Source organism: Conger conger, chromosome 18, assembly GCF_963514075.1.
Source record: "Conger conger chromosome 18, fConCon1.1, whole genome shotgun sequence".
In the NCBI taxonomy this organism is placed as follows: domain Eukaryota; kingdom Metazoa; phylum Chordata; class Actinopteri; order Anguilliformes; family Congridae; genus Conger; species Conger conger.
Genome location: NC_083777.1, coordinates 18501131 through 18523661, shown reverse-complemented (window position 1 = coordinate 18523661; position 22531 = coordinate 18501131). Strand labels below are relative to the sequence as shown.

General features: G+C 43.6%; 2 protein-coding genes across 3 annotated transcripts in view; one reads left to right on the top strand and one right to left on the bottom strand.

Moving 5' to 3' along the window:
• Positions 1-861: 861 nt before the first annotated feature.
• On the top strand, positions 862-12553 carry LOC133118144 (piggyBac transposable element-derived protein 5-like). Its single transcript, XM_061227931.1, has 7 exons — positions 862-1533; positions 5847-6274; positions 7617-7751; positions 9594-9774; positions 10087-10284; positions 11232-11337; positions 12147-12553. The coding sequence occupies exons 1-7, from the start codon at positions 1218-1220 to the stop codon at positions 12340-12342; spliced, it is 1560 nt and encodes a 519-aa protein (XP_061083915.1). The 5' UTR covers positions 862-1217; the 3' UTR covers positions 12343-12553.
• Positions 12554-17518: 4965 nt separating this feature from the next.
• The window catches only part of galnt2 (UDP-N-acetyl-alpha-D-galactosamine:polypeptide N-acetylgalactosaminyltransferase 2), a 52285-nt gene continuing 47272 nt past the window's right edge, over positions 17519-22531 (bottom strand). Inside the window, exons 13-16 of one of the 2 annotated variants that reach the window (XM_061228187.1) lie at positions 21777-21860; positions 21421-21565; positions 20922-21041; positions 17519-20479 (exon numbers count right to left, since the gene is read on the bottom strand). In XM_061228187.1, the coding sequence (XP_061084171.1) occupies positions 20324-20479; positions 20922-21041; positions 21421-21565; positions 21777-21860 (505 nt within the window). In that variant the 3' untranslated portion in view covers positions 17519-20323. The remainder of the gene's footprint in view (positions 20480-20921; positions 21042-21420; positions 21566-21776; positions 21861-22531) is intronic. The other variant, XM_061228188.1, reaches the window with a different exon arrangement.

Below are 22531 nucleotides of genomic sequence, written 5' to 3'. Positions count from 1 at the left end.
ATTGGCTAGATATTCATCACGTAGGCACTACATTCCCCCCATCGTGGAAAGCGACGTGATCTACGTCTGCAATATATCGATGTTTCATTACACACACAAAAAAATCGTCGTTGAATGTGAAAACGCATGTTTACATCACTTTGCCTCCGGTACTCATGGTAAACTACTTCCGCCACCAAGGCCCACTCGAGAACACCAACAAGTACCGTGAGCAGAGTGAACATCACGGCAATATAAAAGAAAGCAGAGCACAATGCGCCACCTGTAGTGCTTTTAACAAACTGCAGCCGGTGTTTCGCTGAGGGAGTCACACGTGATTTTAACAATCACGGCATGACAAAACTTTGTAAAACAAAAAAACACAGGATATAATTTAAAATCCACATAAATACTCTCTGGCCACTGAATATCGTTAGCCAAGTATGGCACCATTACTCAGATGAATCATATTAATGCACTAATTTATCAGTAGCAATGGACAAGAGCATCTACTTTCCAGTTTATACTTTATGCATATTCATTTCTCCAGAGAAAAGTAGGTCGAGGTCACACGCTACTGGCAAACATATTTATGAAAATGTATTTTAGGAAGCCTAATGTAGTTCCTGTAACCTTGTCTGTCATTCTCATGCTTATCATATTGCATTATTTATTCAAAATCTCCTTCGTTGTGTGATTATGGCGACTTGGAATTATCCGTCGAACCCAAAAAAAACATATCGTATTGTATTCGCGTATTAAAACAAATCTACCGAATAAGGCAACGAGCCTTCAAGTTAACGGCATTGCCACTGGACCAAAGCATTGGGTTTTTACGTTAAGCTATACACGGACGCCATTGGACAACATTAAAAAAGAGAGGTCAGGTGATATGCAAGGAGCCGGAGATTTATGTAATGTTATAGGCTACTGTGCGAATAGCTCGCCCATTCCGGATGTCGGGCTGTATGATTACTATTGATCATTTCGGTTTCGCTAGCTGCTCGGGGGGAATTCAGTACCCCTTGAACAGAACAGCTCCACTCCCTCAGCAATCGCTTGGATGAGGGTCGTTCTCCGTGACGTTTCTTTAAACCGGCGTCTGTCGTCTTCGCGAGGGTTGTAGAGACGACTGAAGTGAACTGCGCCTAGCTGCGTGCAGCTTCCCCGTTTGCTCGGGCTACAGTCATTGCGTGCTTAGCCCTGCCAAGTTAGCAGGTTAGCAGATATAACGAACGATGGCTGAGTGCGGGAGGAAGGCGCAGTCTCTTCTGCAGGCTGCCCGCTCCCGCTACGAAAGCTTGCAGATTTCGGATGATGTTTTCGGTGAATCTGGAGAGGACAGCAGCGAGAATCCCTTCTATAGCACCTCAGGTGATTCCAACTCGGATAACTACACATCAGAAAGCAACGGGGACGAGCTACGCGGGTCTGAGACTGTGGACAGCCAATCTGGAGATGTCCCCGATTCGGTTTCAAATGCTCCAGCAGAGGAAGAGGGCTGGAGCGACGCCCTCCGAGAAATCACGATCCCTCCGTACAAAGATACCTGTGGTAAGTCACTTTAAAGAAGGCAGTCGCTGTTGTAATTTTATATTTTGCTGTACATACTATAGCAAACGAATGAATAACATAAAACATTAGGTAAAACCTTTAACGTATACAACAGTGAGAGACTTAGTCGATGTCATGAAAAGAAAGCACGGGATTAATGCATCGTGAGATCCAGCTGATTTGTTATGTCAGTTTTATACCATCAACACCAGACTACCTTCCTGACAACAGGTACATGGCCCCACCTATTGCTCGCTTAAAGTTAATATTCTGTTTAATACAAATCGTCGTAACACCTTCACACACGATTAATATGAATAATTCCCAAATTCCTGGCAATACGCCCAGGTTTTAAAAATAAAAAAACTCATTTTTTGCTTGGTTAAACATAAAATTCATCAGGAAGAATAAACTATTATATAAAGAAATCTCCCTACCCAGCTGAGAGAGAGAGAGAGAGAGAGAGAGAGAGAGAGAGAGAGAGAGAAAGAGAGAGAGATGTAAATGGCTCCTGTCAAATATACTACATTGCTTTTTCTATCTACCAGCAGTGCTTAAATACAGAATTGTATTCTTTTCAGGATACTAAATCAAATTGAATCAGCATCTGAATCAGTGCACTTTTGCTCCTGAGAAACTGGAACAAGGTGGAACAATAGACCATTCTGCCACTGAATGATTTAAAAAGTAGATGGGCTTATATTTCTCACACCTTCTGAATGCATCTTCATGCATTACCTTATCTCTTCATTCAGTAAGGTGGGGAAGTAGCAAGCGGAAGGATCCATCTACAACCTGTAAGAGTTCTCCACAGCGTACCACTTACTACCCGAACCCCAAGGAGGACTTTCTTTCAGCTGCCAATACTATACAATACAGGCATGCTTGTGAACACATCTCTTTTTAATCTCTGGCCTCTGCCGTAATGACTAAAGATGGATTAAGTGCTGTGAAACCCCATAGTACCTGCAGTGCTTGGAGAGGGAGCATGTTAGCTCATGTTCCTGTTAGCACATTTGTTGGAGAAGCACAATGCCATGACCCAGTGTACAGAGCTCTTTCTCCTCTTGCAGGTAATATAGATGCATGACCACACAGGCAGACATGCAGGAAAGAGGGCTCTTTTCAATGGGTCACCTGTACACACTCATCAAGCCTTACTATGGTGGTGTACTGTAATTACTTAGTTATATATACTTATATATATATATATAGACACTCACAAATACTATACTGTATATGCAATCAACACATGAGCATCTTGCATTAAAAGTGGTAGCTAATACACATGACACATACACATGCAGGTGAAAATGGCAGGTGTTCAAGTATATTTCCATTTGCGATCAGGCATTGCAAATGGAAATAGATTTGCCTGGACTGCCTTGTACAGAAAAACGTACACAGATTACATTACGAGCGGCCTATTTATACAGCTGGATATTTTGCTGAAAGTATATTGCACATGGGTACTACAGTCAGATGTTCTGTTGTACACAGAGAATGTCTTCCCACTCTGCAGGCTCTAATGTCTGCTTCTGTTCGGAATACATACTCCTTTGAGTGAAACTTGTTGATACGAAATGCCCTGTTGTAATTGAGCAGACATCACACACACCAGCAATAGTTCACCCAGAAGGGATACAGTAAGCTCAGCGTATTAGCCTTCAGGTTAACAGTCTAAATGACTGCTGTATATGATACTATTTAAAGTGCACCAAGACGGAGAGGGTCTGACACAGGGCACAGAGGGGCACTATTATTTACCCCTTAGAAGAGTGGGGCAGACTGGCCACGGAATAAGAGATTGGTCCCCATGTTCTCCTTACAAAATGCATATGTGCAAATATTGTCTGCTCCAAGTTCAATTTGCATGATATGTAAAGTAGTTGGATTGAATGAATCGCTGCATTTTCATACTGCGTTTCATTTTATTTATTGTTTTTGGCCTTCGCAAAACAATCCCATTGTGAAGGCCACTAAAATAAATATACTTGGGTCATTCATCATTCATTCATTGGTTTAATTCATTCATCGGTTTCTTGGCAGAGAACCTACATCAGTGAATAGCCATAAAGAGTGTCAAACTGAAGAATACAGCTCTGCCTTCTGCGGAGTCCCTTGTACCAAGGTGAACCCTGCCATGTGCAGGCAGTGCAGGCTCATTCTCACACTGAGGCTGTGTTGACTTTAGCAGATAAGCGTAAACGGTTGTGAGGGTGTAAATGACATTGCACACTCCACTTCAGTCAAGTTCACGGAGAAATGTTACTATAGCTTCCACCAATCACGCTGCCATTAGCATCTTTCACAGAGCAGCAGTCAGTGATTATCTCTGACTGTTACTATAGCTTCCACCAATCATGCTGCCGTTTGCATCTTTCACAGAGCAGCAGTCATGATGATCTCTCAATGTTACTACAACTTCCACCAATCACGCTGCCGTTCGCATCACAGAGCAGCGGCAGTCAGTGATTATCTCTCCTCTTATTTGATGAGATTGAATGGATCTGGGAAGAACTGCACATGCAAGGATGCTGAGCTTGGTCATTGTGGACAGATTATTTATTGCGTAACGGTTCCCTCCGGTAATCTAGCTGCAGCTGAAGATGAACAGCATTTTCTCTATCCACACTGAGAACATACTCCACCCATGGTTAGTGAGTAGGTACTGCACAGTGAGAACATACTCCACCCACAGTTAGTGAGTAGGTACTGCACAGTCAGAACATTCTCCACCCATAGTTAGTGAGTAGGTACTGCACAGTCAGAACATACTCCACCCATAGTTAGTGAGTAGGTACTCAACAGTCAGAACGTAATCCACCCATAGTTAGTGAGTAGGTACTCCACAGTCAGAACGTACTCCACCCATAGTTAGTGAATAGGTACTCCACAGTGAGAAAATACTCCACCCATAGTTAGTGAGTAGGTACTCAACAGTCAGAACGTAATCCACCCATAGTTAGTGAGTAGGTACTCCATAGTCAGAACGTACTCCACCCATAGTTAGTGAATAGGTACTCCACAGTGAGAAAATACTCCACCCATAGTTAGTGAGTAGGTACTCCACAGTGTGGGGAGAGGGCTGCTCAGGAGTATGCCTGGGCTCTGGTACAGCAGTGGCAGGTGCTGTTCTAAACTGACGCCATCTCTGGCCTGGATCCATTGTAATGCTCTCTGGCTCTGGCAATGCTAGCCTGTGGTGCCCAAGCTCAGCATGGTGGCCCACAATGCACAGCAGCATGAGTTACAGGAAGTCATTATCAGATTCTTTCACACAGCTGCCAAAAAAAATCCCAGTTAGATAGGAGCCAGTAAGAAGTCTGTAAGTGACACTGTTAATCTCACTATCATGACCAGCATCATTATTCCAGTATACAATAATGAACATTTCAATGAACCTCAATATTTGTATCACTGTTGAGCAAGGCTTCAATCATAAACCTAGCCACAACTTGTGAGTTTTCAATCTCAATCACCACTGGCCTGCAAACAAAGGCCCTGGTTTCTCAGTTTCTTAGCCTCTCCACCTCGATTTTATTTGAGGCATTAAAATGCTCCCACCAATAAAATTGTTTCAGTGCTTGCAGTTCTTTGAAGCAGATGATCCTTTGCAGACTTTAGGAACATCTCCCTATCTTCCTTAATGAGAAATTATAAACTGACTAATTGGATCTGAACTCCCAGCAGTTAACTCTGGCCTCCCTTTTAGAAGCAGTGCCTTTTAGCATAACTGAGTTAAGATCCTGGTGCTGTAGAGAGGAGATGGGATGTGTATAATGTGTGTGGGGGAGGGGGGGGATCCAGGTATAAAGGGTTGTATGGGGTCCCCAGAGCCTATTCTGTAGATGCACAGGTACCATTTACAGTACAAGTCAACTCTGGAAACAATGCAAGCTTTCTCTTTTCACTTTTGTTTCTGCTGTATTTGAATGTTTTGTAGTGTTTGCCTTAGGTGGTATTGAGGTATGTATGTATGCATGCAGTCAGTGTTAAAAGAGATAAAAATTAAGTCAGCTGAAAAATTAATGTGACAAGAATGGTTGTTTTACAGGTGTGGCCAGGTAAGCTAACTGCATTACTCAGCTAGTAGTTTTGCAGGTGCAAGCAACACTCTTGGGCCTGGAAAATGATAAAAATCTTGTTGAACCGGTCTAGTGTTGACAGTTTTCACACATTAAACATTGCCACACAGAATCATCCAATAAAAATTAATGCCTGGCTATAGCCTAGGTAGGAATATGCACGTGTGTGACTGTGGTGCTTGTAAAGTGGTCATGGTGTGATATCTATGGATGTTTGTGTTGTAGGTCCCACACAGAAGATGCCAGCCACTGCCACTGCGTTGGACTTCTTCCAGCTCTTTGTGCCAGACAATGCCATCCACAACATGGTGACACAGACCAACATGTACGCCAAGAAGTACCAGGAGCGCTTTGGGAGCGACGAGAGCTGGCAGAGCGTGACGACGGCGGAGATGAAGGCTTTCCTGGGGTTCATGACGTCCACCAGCGTTCAGCGCTGCGAGTCCGTGCTCAGCATCTGGAGCTCTGGCTTCTTCAGCAACAAAAGCATCGCGCCCCAGATGAGCCAGGCCCGCTTCGAGAGGATCCTCAAGTACTTCCACATAGTGGCCTTCCGCTCCAGCCACGGCAGCCAGGGGCTCTACAAGATCCAGCCCTTCCTGGACTCTGTGCAGCAAGCCTTCAGCTGCACCTTCCGACCCTCCCAAACGCAGGTAAGACTCCTCCCAAACACAGATCAGACCACACCTTCCAAACCCAGGTCAGACCCCGCCTTCCAAACCCAGGTCAGACTCCGCCTCCCAAACCCAGGTCAGACCCTGCCTTCCAAACCCAGGTCAGGCCCCGCCTTCCAAACCCAGGTCAGACCCCACCTCCCATCCATACCCTCACATTTACATCACTGTTCCAAAACGGTGTTATCACATCATTGTGTCAAATCATTGTGTCCTTTCTGCTTCATACCGGAAAATGGCTTTGCAGACCGTCACAAAGATCCAGCCATCACCCCACCCTCCCTCCAACTCAAGCCTGAGGGGAGAGTTTCCGCAGATATTTTTGGGGAAACTGTTATCATTGCCACTGAGTCTTAACTTAAGCCCGCCATCTTATCCCTTGTATCCCAATTCACCCCCACTCAGTTACCCACAGTGCCCTAATATCTTTGTGAGTATGGAGGTTCACAATTCTCTCAGTTCTTACTGGCCCAGTGAGGATCCAAAGCTCTGACATAAATACTGTGAGCCTCTTCCTCCAGCTGGCTTATTAGAGGACAGATCAGTGATATTGCTCTTATCACTCGGTGGCAAGGGGCACATATCAAACCAAACTCCTGCAAGAGCTGCTAATGCTCTTTAGCCTTCTGTGCTTCTGATAAGACTGCATATGGATGTAAACTGCCCTGTAAGCTGTTACAGAAAAGAGATTTCTCTCTCTTATCCGTGTTGTGAGTTTACTGCCCGCCCCATAGACTTTTGAGGGCAGTGGAGGATGCTTGGGTATGCTCTTAGTCTTAGCCATTGCACATGTCCCCAGGGTATCTCCCCCTCAACTCTAATTGTCAAATACACAGACTCCCAGGAGGCTAAAGAGGAATGGAGGAGCTGAGATTTAATCTACAGGGACAGACTACAGTGCTGCAGTTCCAGCTGATATTAAAGGAATGGTTTGTAAATTGGTTTGAAACACACTTGGTCTGTGTTGCTCACCAACACCAATCAAGCAGCAGAATGTCCTAATTTTCCCAGTGGGATCCCAGTCTGAGGTGCTAAATGATGCACCAATGTATCCAGGTGAGAGCCTGTTAATCACTCAAGCATATCCCACTTTGAGTTTGTTAATCACTCACTAAAACAGAAATGCAATGGTTTACAGATTTACAGAGGTGTGATGAAGCACAAGCTTTGGCAAGGCTCAGAAAAAGATTTTTACACCTTTTTTTTCTTTTGGAATGACTTCTGGTGTAAAAAATGTGCCTGCAGTTTATAAAATGGCAGATTATAAATTTGTGAACGTTGTGTTCGCTGTGCTGAGGCTCTTAAAATCAATCCCACCCAGGTTCTCCACGAGCCCCTTATTGACGAGGACCCCGTCTTCATCACCTCATGTACGGAGCGAGAGCTGAGGAAGAGGAAGAAGAGGAAGTTCAGCCTCTGGGTGCGGCAGTGCACTGCCACAGGCTTCATCAGCCAGGTAAGGGAGGTCGCCTGAGAGGCCAGGCGTGGAGGGTGGAGGGCCCCTGTGGAACCCCACTGCTGTCGAGCGCCGTCAGAAAGGGACCAGAACGGAGGCTCACAGCGAGACTGAACACAGGGCGCTGTAGCACCATGGGGAGAGGAAGGAAGGACACAGCTGGGGTCTGGAGGCAGGAGAGAACATCTGGCAAATAGGCCATGTTGGGTCCACTAGACAATCAAACTGTTAGAATTGACTAAGATGCTTCACTGCTTGTCACTCAGTATGTGTGATAAAAAACGTCACGTGTTACTTCAAAATCCAGAAATATTTCCAGTCAGGGCTTACTCAGGCTTGTTTGCAAACTGCACAAACAAGTCTTCCATGTTGCGTTCACGGCAGTGCTCAATATCAAAGAGACCAATAAACAACAAGCCATTTTATTGTTTTGTCTGGAGGGCAGCCTAAAAATAAAGTACAGGCGTGGGTCATGCTATCCTTACTTTCTGAAGCCAAGAATAATTGTAACTCCACCAAGTCATAAGTGTCATTTGGAAATATTACGGGTTCTATGCCACTGGAGACAAAATAAAAGCCAAGGAGAAAGTCACAACGTATACATTATGCCATAATTAAAAATGATGCCTAAAATGTTTTATTTTGTAACAGTTTATCAACCGAGTCACTTTATTGCTGTGCAGCATCATTGCCATTGTTAAGGTTTTCCCAGGATTTCTTCTGTTTAATAAAACTTTGATTATTTAGTCATTATTTCTGAGTATAGCACGTTTAAACAATTTAGCTATAGGGAAATTAAATCTGGGCCATAATAATTATACATTTAGGCATCATTTTATTGAAATTTTAACAGCAGAAATTGAACAAATTTCTCTCATGAGATTCATTCAGCCCTAGTCGTTAATCGCAGTGCAAACGCACTTGGCTTAATTGCACTCTGGAGGGATGAGAAATGTATTGATCCTCAGAAAATTGATTCTGGGAGGTCTAAAGAATAATGAATTGTGATGGAAATGCAGTCTTTTCACTCACAAGCACAGGATAATGGATTTCTTACCCAAAGGCTTCTTGTAAAAAACAAACCACACACAAAGTTTAACAGTTAAGCTTCAGTGTTTTTAAGGTTTGTTGCAAACCTGTCTTAGTTATACAATTAAGCTTGCTAACACAGACAGAAAACGGTTGAATGAGTAAACAAGAGTCAACAACCAATAAGCATATTTTAATTGTTAAGAGAGGTGGAGTTGTAATTCCAGGGTTGTTGATTCCAAGGTAGAGTTGGGCTGGCACCATTGTACCTTACCAAATAACATAATTAACCTGAATTTCTTCCGTAGTTATCTGCCTATATAAATGGACTGTATGGAAGCTCTGCTGTAGATAGGTGTGTCTGCTAAAAGCCTAAAATGAAAATGGCAATAAAAATAAATGTAGCACACGTCACAGGATATCATTGGAATGTTACCTTTTTATGCCATTTTAGCTTGCACAATTAAGCCATGCCTTTTATCTCATAAAATCCTGAGCATACCTGAGCACCTGTACCTGTTCTCAGGTGTACAGTATGCGTACCTGAGCACCTGTACCTGTTCTCAGGTGTACAGTATGCGTACCTGAGCACCTGTACCTGTTCTCAGGTGTACAGTATGTGTACCTGAGCACCTGTACCTGTTCTCAGGTGTACAGTATGCGTACCTGAGCACCTGTACCTGTTCCCAGGTGTACAGTATGTGTACCTGAGCACCTGTACCTGTTCTCAGGTGTACACTATGCGTACCTGAGCACCTGTACCTGTTCTCAGGTGTACAGTATGTGTACCTGAACACCTCTACCTGTTCCCAGGTGTATGTGTACCTGAAGGAGGGCCCTGGGCCAGACGGAGTTGACGCTCTGAAGAACAAGCCACAGCTCCACAGCCTGGTGGCCAAACAGCTGTGCCACAACCTGTCCGGCCGCAACGCCATCATCTTCACCGGACCCAGCATCACCAGTCTCAGCCTGTTCACAGAGTTCCAGAAGCAGGGTGAGCTACAATCCTTCTCCCCCATCAGCACCCTACGCCCCTCCCCCACCACCACCACCCTATAGCACCCTACACCCCTCCGCAGCCCCCCACCAGTAAATATTACTGCAGGTTACTGTGGAAAACATTTAAAATCATGTCAGCTTCTTATACACATAACACAAAACTACTGACCAATGAAACACTGCAAGAACCGCACAACCCCATCAAAACAGGAGAAACATTGCAACTCCACCCTCTATCTACAGTATATGCACACATGCACACACACACTGCTGAATCTGAGTGTGTCACCATCCCTCTCTCACACAGATATCTACTGCTGTGGGCTTCTGAGCACCAGGAAGAGCGACTGCACAGGGCTTCCCCCATCCATGCTGTCCAACCCAGAGACGGCTCAGCACCGGGGCCAGTCCCACATCAAGATGAGGGGCACCATGTCCCTGATCTCCTGGCACAACAAAGCCACCTTCCGCTTCCTAACCAACGCCTATCCACCCAGCAAGCAAGGTAAACAGCTCCGCGCAGTCTCTGCAGCGCTGCTCCAAATGATGGACTTTAATGGCTTACAGAGATCACATGCTGCGTAACTCCCAAGTGGGATGCCGTCGATTAGTGGTGCGTAGCCACGATCACTGGCCAACACAGAAATAGCCCCGTATTTGCAGGAATCGGTGGTGCCATGGCGCCTTGTCGCCGAAGACTAATCTCAGTGCACAAAATCAACATCATGATAGCATTAATGTGCTCAGGTGCACCACTTATCATTTTCCAGTTGCTAGGAGACCGGCTTCTTTTTTTAGCTGCGGGTTTTAATGAACAGCTGATGAGGGAACCATGGGGATGCACTTAAGCCGCCATTTCCTTAAGATGGTGCAGGGCGTGCAACTGAACTCCATAATCATTTCCTGCTCCGTAACAAGAGGGGCTCAGAGGTCAAAGAGAAACCTGATGCCTCTTATTTAACACGCTAGGAACTCTGGGATCTTCCTCCAAGTGAAGCAGATATTATTGGAAATGGCTGCAGGTGGCCTTATTTCATAAAAATCCCTCATAATGCTGAACTAAGGGTGCCTGACATTTAAATAGGCGTTGGGGTCATTCACAGGCTGTTGGAGGTAAACGTTTAGGGAGGATTGAACAAATATCAGAGGCAATATATTGAGTTTACATTTTAAAATGAAAAGGATCCCAAAGTGAACCTGTTGCTCTAATCAACTACCACTGACATGTGTTAGGGGTGATCATTAAGAGGAAGAGCGCGCGCGCGCGCGTGTGTGTGTGTGTGTGTGTGTGTGTGTGTGTGTTTGTGTGTGTGTGCGCGTGTGTGTGATATGCTTAGGTGTGTTCATTTAGAGGAAGAGAGTGTGTGTGCGTGTGTGTGTGTTGATATGTGTGTCTGTGTAATGTGTTTACGGGTGTCATTAAGAGGAAGAGTGTGTGTGTGATGTGTTCAGGGGTGATCATTAAGAGGAAGAGTGGGGAGATTGCGTGCCCCCTCGCTGTGGAAGCCTTCGCCGCACACCTGAGCTACATCTGCAAGTACGACGACAAGTACAGCAAGTGAGTGACACTAATTATACACCAACACGCAATTACACGCTTACACACGACACGCTGCTCACATACTCCGCAACATGATTACAGGGACGCCTGCTTCCGTAAGTAGTATGCCCCGGTTCACATGAAAGCACACACAGCGGCAGATGCCTGTGATCTTTGAAGGACACATCCACCCAACCTCCCTGTGTAAGCAGGCTGTGTGCTGCTAATTTCACAAGAGGCACTTTGAGGCAGTTAATGTAGGACTAGCTGGAGATGCACCCAGGCCGTGCATCTGATATCAGTTACACACACGGAAAAACAGCCAAAACAGCCGTCATGCTGAGAGGAACAAAAAACAAATAAAAATCACCATTCATGGCACAGCAGGGGGCCTTTCTATTCCTCAGGCTTCTGTTTCACTCTTTTGATTTGCACGGAGTTGCCAAAGGGAGCCATTTCGTGGACTTCATTTGCTGTCATTTATCATGGTCACATCGTCATGGCAGCCCTCGTAATCACTTCCTGTGCGGGACGTGGCTGGCTTCCTCCCAAGCCGCACTGTGGCCTGACCAGCTCATCAGCATGCAGCTGGAGCAGAGTCCTCTCATAATGAATGACTGTAGAGCGCAGGCATAGCTTACTGTGAGAGCCATCCCCCAGTGACACACAGTGCTACTGCAGCATCCAGGTCCAGGGTATGGAAGCCATGCATATATATATATATAAAAAAAAAAACTCACACAGTCTCTCACTCTCTCTCACACATACACACACACACACGCATGCCTGTGACAGAACTGTCACGGAAGGCCCATCTTGTTCCACAGGTACTTCATTTTCCACAAGCCAAACAAGACATGGCAGCAGGTCTTCTGGCTGACGGTCAGCATCGCCATCAACAACGCCTACATCCTGTACAAGATGTCCGACGCCTACCACGTCAAGCGCTACAGCCGGGCACAGTTTGGAGAGAGACTTGTGAGGGAGTTGCTGGATCTGGAAGACTGCTCTCCCACACAGTGAAGGACTGGACACACACCAGCGCACTCAATCTCTCACTTTCACTTTCTTTCGTTCAATCACACACAGATATGAACTCACTCATACACACACAAGCACTCATGCAACAACTCACTCACACAACTGACAGTCAGTCTCTCACACACGCACACACAAGCCTCTCTGCTGAAGCACCCCTTTCAGAGCACTTGGGTACGATGAGTTTCCTCCTGATATAGAGAGCAGGTCTTTGTGTCCAAGGGCTCATTCCAATCACTCATTTTATCCGTCCTCGTCTCTCCGGTCCTCGCCTGACCTGATAATTGATTACAACCGCAATCTTTAAGGACATTTCAACCCATTAAGTGCTCTTTGAAGGAGCTATGGAAGCTCCCAATGGATTCTCGCCACCTGCCAATTGATGTGGCATCAAAGTGACGCTTGGAAGAGTAAGGACATTCCATTTTCCTAAAATATATTTCCTCGATTCATGCGTCCTCGCTTGCTTTCCTTGCGTTCTCTGATGAGTGGAGCTAGGAGAGAGGAGAGGACATGTGGAAAGGAAGGTAAAAGGAGGTAAAAATAGCGATTGGAAAGAGCCCACAGTGTGGGAGGATGTACTGAAGAAGCGAGGGCCTTAAAAGCTGAAGGCCTGTGTGTATAACACATACACACCATCTGAATAATGCCGTTTTCTCTTTGTTTGAATTTTCAATAGTTTCAATGAAAAAAAGAAAACATTGTGAACTCTGTTGTTTGGAAGGTCACAAGTGCATTATGTAACCATGTGAAATAATGTCTTTAGTGTGAGATTTTAATGATGAATTTATGCAGAATAAACGCAACAGGTGGAAGCCTATTGTTCATAGCCTCTTCACACAGCCGTTCTGTGTCCCCATGATTCCCAGGAAATGCTAATACTACCAGCCAGACCCACATCAATGGAGATGAACACATTAATTCAGCAGGGATCTGAGGGATCTGTTGGCCAGTCCAATATCAGCTGAGGAAACGGCACATTTGCTGGGTTTAAGCCACAATTGTCAAGACTACTGTCATCATACAATTATAAGTTACAATCCTTACAATTTTATGAGCCTAACCAGGTTAACACTCTGAAGTCCACCAATCTCTAGAATTGTAGCACCTGGGGTTGACTTGTGCTAGTTTCCACTTGTGGACTGAACCTGTATGAAGACAGAGTCTGATAGTCAGCCTTTCCTATGCATCAGAGCCAGTGACAATTAAGAGGGAGATATACACCCACAGTCCCACAGAGCTGCATTAGCATACCAGCCACCAACATTCATAAGAATCTCTGTCAGAGGCCACGCTGAATTTTGGGATGAAATGAGTGAATGTTCGGCTGAGGTAAATCATTGAGTAAATGTGGATTAATCTGGAAGCAGCCATGGGGGAAGGGCAGACCGTGGGATGCTCATCAGTTAGGATAAGCTGGTTCGGCAGCAGCCTTACTGGATGTTGATCTATGACAGAACAGTACCTAATAATTGATGATAAAGAGGAAAGCTGGCAGTCCAATCCACAGCAATGTCTGTTCTGCACTCATAATCACAAAAGAAAAACAGATGACATCCACTGAACCTTGTTAGGATGAGATGTTTTGGTGCATTTAAATAATTACATGAGAAAATAACATTTTGGTTGACGAAATGGACAACAGACTTTCCATGAGTTATAGACTACTCAAAACAAATTATGTCATGTTGTTCAGTAACTCAGTATATTAACACAGCAAATTGAATCAAAACAAAACTGTCTGGCTACCTAGCTAGTTGGCAAACTAGTTTTGACTGCTACATCTTCATACCAGGCTTGATTTCTGTTGTAACCTAGCAGAATTGTTCATGGCTATAATCTGTAACCAACGTCATTAGAACAGGCGTCAGGAAATAGAGCTAGCTACATCAAAAATGCTTGTTTATGGCACATATGGTCATTTAGCTAGTCTAGTCCCACAGTTGTTGAAATATGAACTGAATAAAACATTACTTTTTATTATAGAAATGGTAACATACACTAAAACGTGCTCAGTTTTGAACTATAGTTACGTTACTTGAAAACAAACACTTAAACCAACGTGATTGCAGTGACTAGCACAAAGACAACACGAACATTTGTGGTAAGATCTAGTTCATCAACAAAATTGAAGCAAAGTAAACCATTTCCAATCGAGTCGGATTTTTACCTTGGCTGTGGTATCATTCGTCGACTGTAATTACGACTGCAGTGCTGCTAGTGCTAGCTGAGGGGATGGCAATGGGAGATGGCTAGCTACGTTTTTAATCGTATATTCTGCATTTGTAAGTTCAGCATTTGATTTATTGATCTTGATTTCGTGACTTGGAAAAAGTTGCTTATTTTGGCGGCAATGTATATTCATTTTTCACATTTAAGTTAGCATCACAGAACTGTGGTTAGCATACATAGGCCTACACGTTCGATACAGTGACGTCATGTCCGGAAAAAAAGTCATTTTGGATTGTGAATGGAAAGTTTTCGGCTATTACCGGAATTACACGTTTAAACTTACTGTGTGTTTCGTTCAGAACAGAAGATAAATGTTCAATTATCTATTTATTTATCGGGTTGTGTGGGTTATGGGTTATTGCCCTACAGTAAACGCCCCCTTTAGCCAGCAAGGGGTCCGTGTTGCCTAAACACGCCACGCTATGTCTCAGATTTGTAAATAAGAGGACGTGTGAGAATTGTGTTGTTGTTTCTATCCGTGAGTGCTCTTTGTTCATAAACTTTCTGGTGTAGTTTTTTTTTTTTTTTTTTTTGGCTATGTCCAGAAGTAAAAAATGCAGTAGTAGGCTACAGCCGAGAAGACTTCACAAAAATAAACAATGTATGCATTCAGAAGAGCTGCATAAAACTAATCTAATCAGATTGACAATCTTAAAAGGGTAAATATTTTATATTAAGTTAATTTAAAATAATACCTGGAATCTTTGCACAGGTCTAAATTTGGTTAGCAATATTGTGAAAATTGTATTATATAGGTAGTTATAGTTATATGTAGTATATCGGTATAAATAATGTATAGCTATAACAACTTTTTGAATGTTCTTAATCGAACTCTTAGCCCTACACAAGTTTTATGAACAGATGGAGGAAGAAACCATTGTCTGGAAAATGCTTTGAGGAAAAAATTGGGTTAAAATGCTAGAGGCTGCAGCTCAAGGTCATTATCCAACAACAACATGGATACCAGACTTTGATGCATGCATCGGCCATAAAAGCTTTGAATCCCTCCTGGGATTAGTCTGGGCAATCTATAAATATACATTTGTATCTTTTGTAAAAACAATTTGGAGAAAGGGGTAGTCTGTGCAGTGATGCTGCACACTTGTACAGAATGTGCCCTTTCTCTTTCATGAATCAATTTATAAATACTCTTAACAAGGTCCAGCACTCTAAAATAAAATGTGTATGTTGCACACACTGCCTACTTCGTTCTTGGAGGTGATGTGTTCATTATTCCCTTATATTTATCTTCTCTCCTGGCTACAGGAACAGATGGTCAACAGGTGGCAGTCACATCATGATTTCAAACCATTAACTTTAATAGAGTCACAGCCAATGGCACTCATAAATTATTACTGGAGTTATGGTTCTTCACGGTTTTCAAAAAATCGATGAGACACCTGTTAAAATTTCTACAAACAGTGGCAGATTCATATGTTTGTATATCACATATTCTGGGTGAAGAATAAGATGTTCATATACAAATAATTATTATTGGAAAATTGTAAATAAATAAATGTAAGATGTTTCTGTAAAGATAATGATTTCAGTTTATTGTTGTGGTGGAAACTATTGGTTAGCAGTGGGTTGCTCATGTCACTGAAAATAATTTTTGATGTCAGGGCTCTTCCAACATAGCATAGAAATCAGCCTGTGTCGCAGAAAGTAAGATGGTGTGTCACATGGTCTATAACCAGGAGGGGGTGTGTGCATAGTCTGGGAGGAATGTTGTCAGGGATATTGAAGTTATGGCTATTGTATTGTAATATTATTCTGTACATAATCGGTGGAAACTAAACCAGAATTTGGGGTTTGATAATATCAATACTGTAAAAACAAATCATCAATTCTAACTGAAACTGAAAAAGATGTAATCAAATGTTGTGACGTGCTGTATAAATTCCTGTCTTGTGCTATAGAAGAAATGAGTGACTGTGTGTCAGGTAGTTTGCAAGCATGCAAGTCTCAACTTTATGTAGCCATCAAATATTTGGCTTCACTGTTCTCTACATGATTGATTGATTTCTACACTACATTTGTGCTCCAATTGCACAAAATTTGTATATTTGAAATAAAATAATAAATGTCATTTTTTACACCAGGATGAGAGTTTCTGTGAATGAGAGTGAGAGAGCGAGAGCTACAGCAGAACACACAAAGCTGCAACATTTCCCCCCCTTTACTGGTGCTTTTGGTCAGTCATAGTAGGCCTAAAAATGCATCCTTCTTTTTCCCACTCATGTCCTCCCATCATCCTCCCAAATAGGTGAAGATGAGTGGAAGAAAGGAGGGTACGTATTTATTGGGACACATCCACGCAGTCTGCTAGAGGGTGGGATGTCATAGCAGACAGATGGCCTGGCTAACATCACAGCTCTGTTATACTGCAGAGAACAGATGGTGTGTGCAGCATTTCAGTACCATTATAATCCTCCTCTACATAGTGAATATAGAGGTTTGGGACTGTCATTGCACCCTGGGCTTCCGGATTAAACAACTTTTCCAGCTGGGAATGCATAGAGCTTCCATTTTCTGGTTTATTTTTTATGTTTCCTATACATCTGTGTTATCGGATTGGAATGCATTGTAGCCAGCTTATTATGCATATGGTGTTCTGCTGAAGTACAAGCCACCATGTTTCAAACATGGAATATCACTGGAACTGGGGTCTGGACTAGAAAAGATATTAGAGGTACAGGTTAAACTGGGTTGATGTAATTATATTTTTGCATACTTGCATTTGTTTTTTTGCATTTAAGAAAATTAAGTTGAATAGGAAAAAAGTGTTAAACATAGTAATTCAATATAAACTGATAAAACTGTTTAATTAGGAGTGTGTCAGAATGTGATTTCATTTATTTGAACAAATCCAACAACCTGAGTGCTACATCTTGAAGCTCACAAAAAAATCGAAACCCAACAAGGTCAGTAATGTACAAATGCATTTATTTAAGTTAATCGTTTCTCCTCATTCAAACTTGATCTTTCATCACAACTATAAAACAATGAACAATGACAAGCTCTGTACAGTAGACCAGGTGACTATGAACCCAGTGTGAGTGTGTGCGTGAGGATTTCTGTGTGGAGTCTGCCTCACCTCTTCCTCCATTATACACTTAATGCACATTGTTTTTCCTTCTGTGCAATGAAGGAATATTTTTTTCTTTTCAGAATAACCAAAAGATTAATAAAACATCATCTCATGAATATAGCATTTGGCTCACATATTCCACACCATCCAGAAATAGTTGCACTTTCCTCATCTCTAATATGTACTATGTCAATAAAATAGTAAATAGTTTTGGCACATTTTACCAAGTAAACATGTTTACCAATTAAGAACTACCAAACTACTCATAGTTCATGAATTCAGTTTTATTTTTGAGTTCTCCATTTACCTTAAAATGAACAATATACTTATGTGCACCTTATAAAAAAGACTTTATTCAAAATGCTTTAACACAATGATATCATTATGTAGATGTTAACCACACAAACTTCTTTCAAAGCTTGCATCTTTGTTTACATTTGCATTGATCTCACAACAACACACAAAGTTCTTACCTTATCCTTATTGAACACTGTGATTCCTTACATCTGACAAGCCCCATTTCTTCTGCAGAGTCATTTTCATTAAGCTTAAGTCAGATGAATCCTTTGACTGAGGAGCATTCTCTCAGAGGGGCTAGCACAAAGGAGCCGCGACTGCCTTCTGACCTCTGACACCTTGTTTGAGCCAATCAGGGGAGACATGAGTCCCTTTATACACACTGTACAGGCTGGTGGCAGGGAGAGATCTGGGACTTTTTATGTGTGAATAGAAAATATATTTATATAATACGGCTAACAAAATACAGTCATACAATATGAAAAATATGCAATCATCTCTTCATGAATAAATTAATTGCTGTGATAATGAAACTCCCCTCACCCTAAGAGAAAAGTAATGATAACACAGACTCCTTGTCCATCCCAGAGCAAACCGTAAGACACCATCTTAAACCAGAGATGACAGAGCGAGGCTTCATGAAATCCAAAATGGAAGGTGCTGTCGCATGTGCACTGATACAGACCAATCATTGCATTTTGCTGTGGCATGAAAATGGTTTTGATTGATTTAAATACATCAGTGATCGACAGCTCACTATAGTTCCACCTCACTCTCCCATCACCCCTTGAAATCAAAGCAAGATGCTTCAAGTTGAAGCAGCTACACAGAAAACTGCAAACAGGAAGTCTTATTGCTTTTTCTCCCCATGTACAGTTCTTCCTTTCAGTCTTTCACAGCATTATCCTGCTGTAGCACAAACTCACTTACATTCTCACTTACAGTATGAAAGATATCAAAAGAGGCAATCGTATATGTGGCTGAAGAACTGGTCAACAACAAGAAATGAAGAATAGACTACAATTGATGCTCAAGTTTCAGTTCAACATGCAACACAAACACAGTCCTCTAGTTCACTGCTTTCTGTGGATTTCAAATGTTTGACTTAAAATGATTGCTTTGTTCAACAGACAAAACTGGCAGATCCAGACAAAATGGCAAAATGATGTACATTATTTGACAATATTTCCCCAAATCTTTTTCTCTGAATGCTCAGTTATGTCTTTACCCTGTAATACGCAACAACCAGAGGTCACTTTATTCACGGTTATAAACAATAAGATTAATGGGCCACATAACCAGAGAAGGGGGAAAATGAACCAAAGGTAGATATCTCCACACTCACACAGAGCATAAGGAGAGACCAGAAACAGAAACATCTGCCCATTTGGTCTGGAGCTTGTTATTCTACACAGGGAATCAAACTAAAACATTTCTCTAGAGGAAAAACAACAGCCACAGTCTAATAGATAAGGTAATGGTTTCTGTCCTTTTGATTAAAAAAAAAAAGCGTTGAATATTTCCTGTACAACACTGAAGCGATTGTGGAGTTTAAGCCTGAACAGAGTAGCAGCCAGTGCCTCTTTTCACAGCCTCTGGCAGTACGGTGTCTGTCTGTCCGTCTGTCTGTAGTTTTGGCAGTTCCTCTGACATAGAAGTCCTCAGTAAAAGGCAGTTTTTGGTTCACATTCTGCTCCCTTCAGTACAAACGACTGAAGAGAGGGGCCGGGTGCACACTGCAAAAAAGGAAGCAGGTCTTCTCATTTCCCCAGCACGTTTTATGAACTCCGGAGAAACGAGGCTGAGCACCGCCTGCATCTCAGAGCGCACGGTCCGTAGAGGAGTCCGTTCACTTCCGCCACCAGCAGCTTTCCGTAAACAATTCCAACCAATGTGACCCAAAACCCAGCGATGCTCCCACCAAATCCTGCGGAATCCAAAACTAAAACAGATGCGGTCTGGAGGGGGCTTATCACATTCCACTCAACCAGACATCCCAGAATTTCTCACAGGGAGAGAGATCCCAGAACTTCCAATGAATCTGTTTCAGGATCGCGCAAAAAAACAAAAAAACAAAAAAAACCCACAGAGAAGAAACATTAACAAAAATAAAAGGAAGTTATTTCATTTCACTTGAATCAGAAAAACAAGGATTCACTATGCAAAAGCTGGACCAAGATGAAACACTGAGGTATATAGTTGGATGGAAATCATCTCCATCTCATCATCATCGTCACACCGTTGATAAGTATCCCAGATCTCTTTCTCTCGAGTCTCGTCGGCCGTGTGGCCCAGGGTTGTGGGGCCCGTGGCTCTGCCGTGCTGGGGCCAGCAGGGCGTGGGGCTCTAGGACTGCAGATTCAGTGTGAACTTCCACTGCTGGCTGAGGGAGGGGTTGCACACCTCCACGGTGAGGCCCCCGGACCGCGCGCTCCGGCTGTCCAAACACAGGTTACTGCCCAGGTGCCGCAGCTTGGAGTTACTCTCGATCTGTTCCCACTTCTGTAGCACAGGCAGAATGCAGCGATGAGGCACAGCCACAGTACAGCACTGTACTAAACCCACTCTTACTCTCATTATTTTTTGTTATGGTAAATCTTTTCTCCCCTCTGACAATTTTACAAAAGTAGAAGATAAAAAGCCATAATGTTTTCTCCATCTACTCACACTATCTCAGAGACTAATTTTGTGTTGCACCCAGTTTTGAAAATCAAACACTTGAAGTGATTTAACATCCCAGTTCCACCGTCCCAGGAGGAAAGTTACAGTAGAGAAACAGAAACACTCAAAGCGCTTGCCGCTGTTTTTCTTCAGGGTTTCTCTGAGAGACAGACAAATGAAGGGATGCAGGATCTTTTATCCCTTTCTGCAGATTTCAGCCCTCAGTCTGACACAGTTCCACTGGCAGGGCTTCAGGCGAGAGCTGTGATCCTGGATCACTCACCTGTCTGCTGTCGTTGTCCCTGCAGCCCTGGAGTTTGATCAGAGAGGCAGCGACCCGGTCCACCACGGTCAGGCACAGGTCCATATGCTTCACCGACTTATCCTTGGTTAGAGCCCACTCCTACGAGGGACAGAACCAGCAATGCAATGAGCACACTTCTGACGCTACTGGTGGGCACAAACATCACAGGCATTCCCCTCGCCTGTCAACACCCAGAGTGAGTTCTCACCTACCCAGAGACGCACAGACATGCCTAATTTGGGAATTAGGGTGTGTTCTGTAGCCAGTGTCCAGCAGCAGGCTGAGATGCCGATGACTCTGTTTAACACGCTTTGGTAACGCGCACACACAAGGCTAGTTCACCGTGCCCAAACGAGCCAGAGTGTGTGTCCCATGATGACCAGGTGTGTCGTCGCTATGGCCATCGCCCAGGTGTGCAGTTGCCACAGTTATCGCCCAGGTGCACACCTCAGACCATAGAAACTAAGCCGTACAGTACCTGAGCTCGGAAAGGTACCTGGTTGCCCCCGGCGTTGTGGCACTCGTACACCCCCACTACCCCGTCGGCAAAGTGTCCCAGCGTGTCTAAACAGTTGGCCCCCTGCTGCAGCGCACCAAAGGCGATGTCCTGGTGGTCCGGGACCCTGTGGGATACGAAAGGGTGATCACAAGGGAGGAGAGGAACTGCTGCAGCTCTGTCAGGTGGGTGAGGAACGTGGCCACACCTTCGGAAGGCACTTGGGGACAGTACCTGTCCAGACTAAACCGTGATGACCACACCTTCACCCTAAAAGGACCAGGAGTCTAACTGGTCACACGACCCACATATTAATGAAGGAAGGAGCCCGTTCTTACCTGAGCTCGGGGTAGACGTTATCCAGGTACCACTTGAAAGGTTTGCAGGCCAGATTCTTTTTCATCTCCAGGCGGCTCTGAACGCTGACGGTCACAGAGCAAAACGCACCAATCAAAATGTGCCCCTTTTAAATGCACCAATCAAAAATCTGTGTGCTTGATTTATCTTATGGCTCATACTGTCTAAAGTGACCATTTACGTATGGTCACTACAACTGTGAAACTAAGATAGACTGGAACAATTCATGAGCACACGTTCCTTCCACTGGTGTAAAAACTGTACACTCTAAGAGGGCATTTCACTAAAGAAGGACGTGAAAAAAACTGAGGGGTGTTTCTAAAAAACGATGAATCATGCACAAGTGTCACTGGAACAGATGGGGTGTGAAAATTAAAGGAAGAAGCTGAGGTTTATATGTTGAGGAGTGTTCGTGAAGAGTGACTGATAAGATATACTCTATTGAACCCCGTGGGGTAATTCGTCCTCTACATTTGACCCATCCTAGTTACTTAAGAGCAGTGGGCAGCCAGTGTAGCCCAGGGACCAATTCCAGTTCTGAGGTCAGTGCCTTGGTCAAGGGCAATTGCAGGAGCACACCTAATCTCACACACGTCATGCCTGATACAGCACAAGTAATATGATCATTCCCATCCAATTTCATCTTCTCACTAAAAAACTAAAAAGGGACACAGAAGCCCTGGGGCAATGCACCTATTTTTGTAAGTGGTTCAGTGAACACACAAGGGAAATATCC

Excerpts from the sequence above, each read along its gene's own strand:
- LOC133118144 (XM_061227931.1), top strand. The coding sequence starts at position 1,218 with ATGGCTGAGTGCGGGAGGAAGGCGCAGTCTCTTCTGCAGGCTGCCCGC. Across the intron at positions 6,275-7,616 it reads TCCGACCCTCCCAAACGCAG|GTTCTCCACGAGCCCCTTAT; the intron begins GTAAGACTCCTC and ends AATCCCACCCAG. Across the intron at positions 10,285-11,231 it reads CTATCCACCCAGCAAGCAAG|GGGTGATCATTAAGAGGAAG; the intron begins GTAAACAGCTCC and ends TGATGTGTTCAG.